Source organism: Mus pahari, chromosome 21 (genome assembly GCF_900095145.1).
Source record: "Mus pahari chromosome 21, PAHARI_EIJ_v1.1, whole genome shotgun sequence".
Taxonomy (NCBI): Eukaryota; Metazoa; Chordata; class Mammalia; order Rodentia; family Muridae; genus Mus; species Mus pahari.
This window is the reverse complement of record NC_034610.1, coordinates 26,280,572-26,284,105: the sequence shown is the minus strand read 5'-3', so window position 1 is coordinate 26,284,105 and position 3,534 is coordinate 26,280,572. Positions and strand designations below refer to the sequence as shown.

The following is a 3,534-nucleotide window of genomic DNA, read 5'->3' as shown; positions in this document are numbered from 1 at the left end:
ACCCCATCTGCCTACCAGCCAGCGAAGACATCTGCCTCACAGAGCTCATGAGAGGGAACAACATTGTCCATCCCATCAGGATGTTTTTAAAGGTACTATTTTTTTTTTTTTTTAATCAGAGAAATATAAAAGCAATCAGTGATGGTTGAGGCAAGTGTCACCCTGACTGACCTGACGTCGTCACTTGACAAATGAGTCATGGCCACTGGGCGAATCATGGCCCATTCTCAGTCAGGGTAAGCAAATGTATTCCAGTTTTGTTTATAACCTTCTGGGAAATACAGACTGCAGATGATGACTCATGGGGTCCCTGATAGAACCATCCCTGTTCCTGGGTCCATTTGTGTCATTTATAGCGGGAGCTGCAGTAGCATCGCGGCTCATACTTCCCGGGGCTCTGTGATGTCTAAATCATAGGCAGAGACAGCCTTGTCTGTATGAGGAGGCAAAGCAACCTTCGGGACTCAGCGTAAAGCTATTGCATACGCGGGTGCACAAGAGAGCCTGATCATGTGCAAGCAATTAGTTGCCCTGGAGATTCCTGGGCAGCCCTGTTAAGAGCAGAGCCCAGGGACTAGACTGATGGCTCAGCAGTCCTGAGCACTGGCTGCTTGCTCTTCATGGGACCCTGGCTCAGTTCCCAGCATCCTTTTGGGTAGCTCACAATTGTTCATAATGCTAGGTTCGGGCTCTCTGGCACACTGTTCTGACCTCTGAAGCCAGGCATGCATATAATGCACATGCATACGTGTAGGCAAAACACTCACACCCATAAAAAAAAACCCTAAATCTTTAAAAAGTAATAATAATAGAGGGCTGGAGAGATGGCTCAGTAGTTAAGAGCACTGTCTGTTCTTCCAGAGGTCCTGAGTTCAATCCCCAGCCACCACATGGTGGCTCACAACCATCTGTAATGGGATCTGACGCCCTCTTCTGGTGTGTCTGAAGACAGCGACATACACATACATACTCATATACATAACTTAAAGAAGAAGCAAGACCCTGGAGCCCGAGGACCAATGTAGACGACATTAAGATGAGTTCCCTTCCTCCTGACGACACCCTCTCGGCCACCGTGAGGACCGTACTAGAGAGCAAACGCAAGTCCTCTCAACCATGGGGCCCAAGACTTTGATTCAAACTAAGGCGCCTCTTCAAAACACCTAGAGGTCCCAAGGAGAGTGTGACCTTGACCAGTGTTCATCAGAGTCCAAGGGCAAGGTCCTGCCCAGGAGACCTTCCAGTGGCCATACCTGTCCCACAGGCAGTGGCTCCGTGGTGACACTCTGCCCTCTACCTGGTACTGGATGTGGTCCCTCCCCCACCCATGTAGACCTAGCATCAATCCCGGAAGCCGCAGCAAGGCTCCCTGACTATGCTTGATCCCACGTCTTCAGTGCTCCCAGACACTCCCTGTAGGTGCGGCCGGATGTTAGCTTTCTGTGATATGCCTCTGCCAGGAGCTAAGTGTGAATTCTCTAAGCAGGATGGAGTCACAGAGACAGCATCCCAATTTCCAGGGCTGATCACTGGTGCTGATGGCAGAGCCCTTGTCACATGTCACACACCGGGGCTTTAAATGCCACCCACTACTTTCCTACTCCCAGGCCTCTGAAAGGTCATCTTACTTGAAGGTCTCCAAGTGCTTGCTTCCCTGGAAAGTCCTGGCTAACCCCCTTCTTAGACAATGGAACCACTGGAGAAGTCACCCAGGACACCAGAGGCAGTAACCCTTTACACTGTCCCCAGTGCCAGAAGCCTTTCCGGGGCAGCTGGCCCAGTTCAGCTGGAAGGTCATAACTCCAGAGTCCTGTGCCAGGTCCCTGCCGACTGTTGGAAGGCAAGCAGGGGACAGAGCTGTAAATAGGTTGATCTTGGCACCGGACAGCATCCTTGGTTCTTCTACAGTAGTCAAAAGCCATTCACTCCTGTAGTCAGCCCACAAATAAAGTGGGGTGAGAAAACATACCTGCTTCCTTCCCTGTTCTGACGTAAATACAAGGACTTGATGGCTATCGGGACACCTGTTCCCTAACCGTCACTTGCTCTCAAGGGTACACCCAGTGTCTCCACTCCAGAGGCTGCTCCAGAGCAGGGAGAGGGGTCAAACGGCACCTAGAGTAGGAGCCACTTGGAGAAGCACTGAAGACTGGATCCACCAGGAACGGAAACCCAGACAACATAAATATTTAACTAAGTTTGGGAATTCTGGAACTGTAGTCTGATGGAGTTGTGCCTCTGAGGGAATAAAGCATGGAACAGTGTAAAGATTTGAGTTCCTTCAGAAGGGAAGCAAGAACAAAACGTAGCAAAAAGGCCCCACAACTAAGATGCTAGCATAACTTGTCTCTAGCAACCCTGCCCATTTCCTTCTGCTCCCCCACCTCCCAAAAAGCCCTGTGTACGAAGATCTCTTACCTTCACTATGCTGATAGGCTTTCGGGATAAGTGGAAGCTTGCATAGAGCAGGAAGGTCAGCATAAAAATGAAGGCGCGGTACCTGGAACACATGAGAGGTGTCACACATCACAAGGACAGGCAGCCTCGAGCCCTGAGCCCCCACTCCAGTTGGGGAAAATAATATATATTTTATGTATATGAGTACATTGTTGCTGTCTTCAGAGGCCATCAGATCCCATTACAGATGGTTGTGAGCCGCCATGTGATTGCTGGGAATTGAACTCTGGAAGAGCAGTCGGTGCTCTTAACTGCTGAGCCATCTCTCCAGCCCACAGCCAATTATCTTAACAGCTGCTTATTTCAACTCTAACTCTTTCCTGTAGAAGGGACCTCAAAAGCCAGTGAGGGTCTGTTCCTCGAAACCCGGACTTAGGGGAAGCAGTCGTCTGACCAGCCCCTTGTGTACTTCTAACTGCAGCTGGCTTTAGTCAGACATTCAGGGTTATGGTTTTTGTTTTGTTTTCTTTGTTTTTTTTTTTTTTTGTTTTTCTCTCAGAAGCCCTGCAGGAGCTGTAAAAAGTGAACAGAACATCGTTTGCTCCCCAACCCCCACAACACTCCTGTCCCCGTAACAAACATCTCTCTAGTGGACTCTGCCTGTGGATTCTACAATTCCCGCCAGGTCTGACACCCATCTACATGGTGATAGTGTCAGACCCCAGGATTGAGGAACCCACCCACACACACAGCCCCCACTAATACATCGACATCTAATAAACTGGGGCTCCTTCAGGTCCCGATACTTGTTCAGTTCATTTGTGTCAGGCTCTCCACACCCGGAGAAACCCTTTTTTTGCATTTGCTGTGAAGCCCACAGAGCCCAGCCAGGTAGGCAAGACTTGTCTCCCCTGACTATGAGACTTCTGAAACCATGAACTGTAAGAAGCGACCATCTCTGCAGGATGCTCAGGGCTGGAGAAGAACCGTCTAAAGCCTGGGCCAGCCGGTGCGGGGAGATCTGCGAGGGAGAGTTTGCTCCCTGAAGGAAAGTAACTGACAACCTCAGCTTGAGCCCCAGAACCCACAGAGTTCAAGGTGGGACTCCATCCCTGAGAGCCCCAGAACCCACAGAGT

General features: G+C 50.2%; 1 protein-coding gene across 2 annotated transcripts in view; it reads right to left on the bottom strand.

Annotated features, from left to right (window-relative positions):
- The window catches only part of Slc37a1 (solute carrier family 37 member 1), a 74,529-nt gene that overhangs the window by 41,867 nt on the left and 29,128 nt on the right, over window positions 1-3,534 (bottom strand). For both annotated transcript variants that reach the window (XM_029533131.1, XM_021221377.2), the window contains exon 3: window positions 2,419-2,500. In XM_029533131.1, coding sequence (XP_029388991.1) covers window positions 2,419-2,500 — 82 coding nt within the window. The remainder of the gene's footprint in view (window positions 1-2,418; window positions 2,501-3,534) is intronic.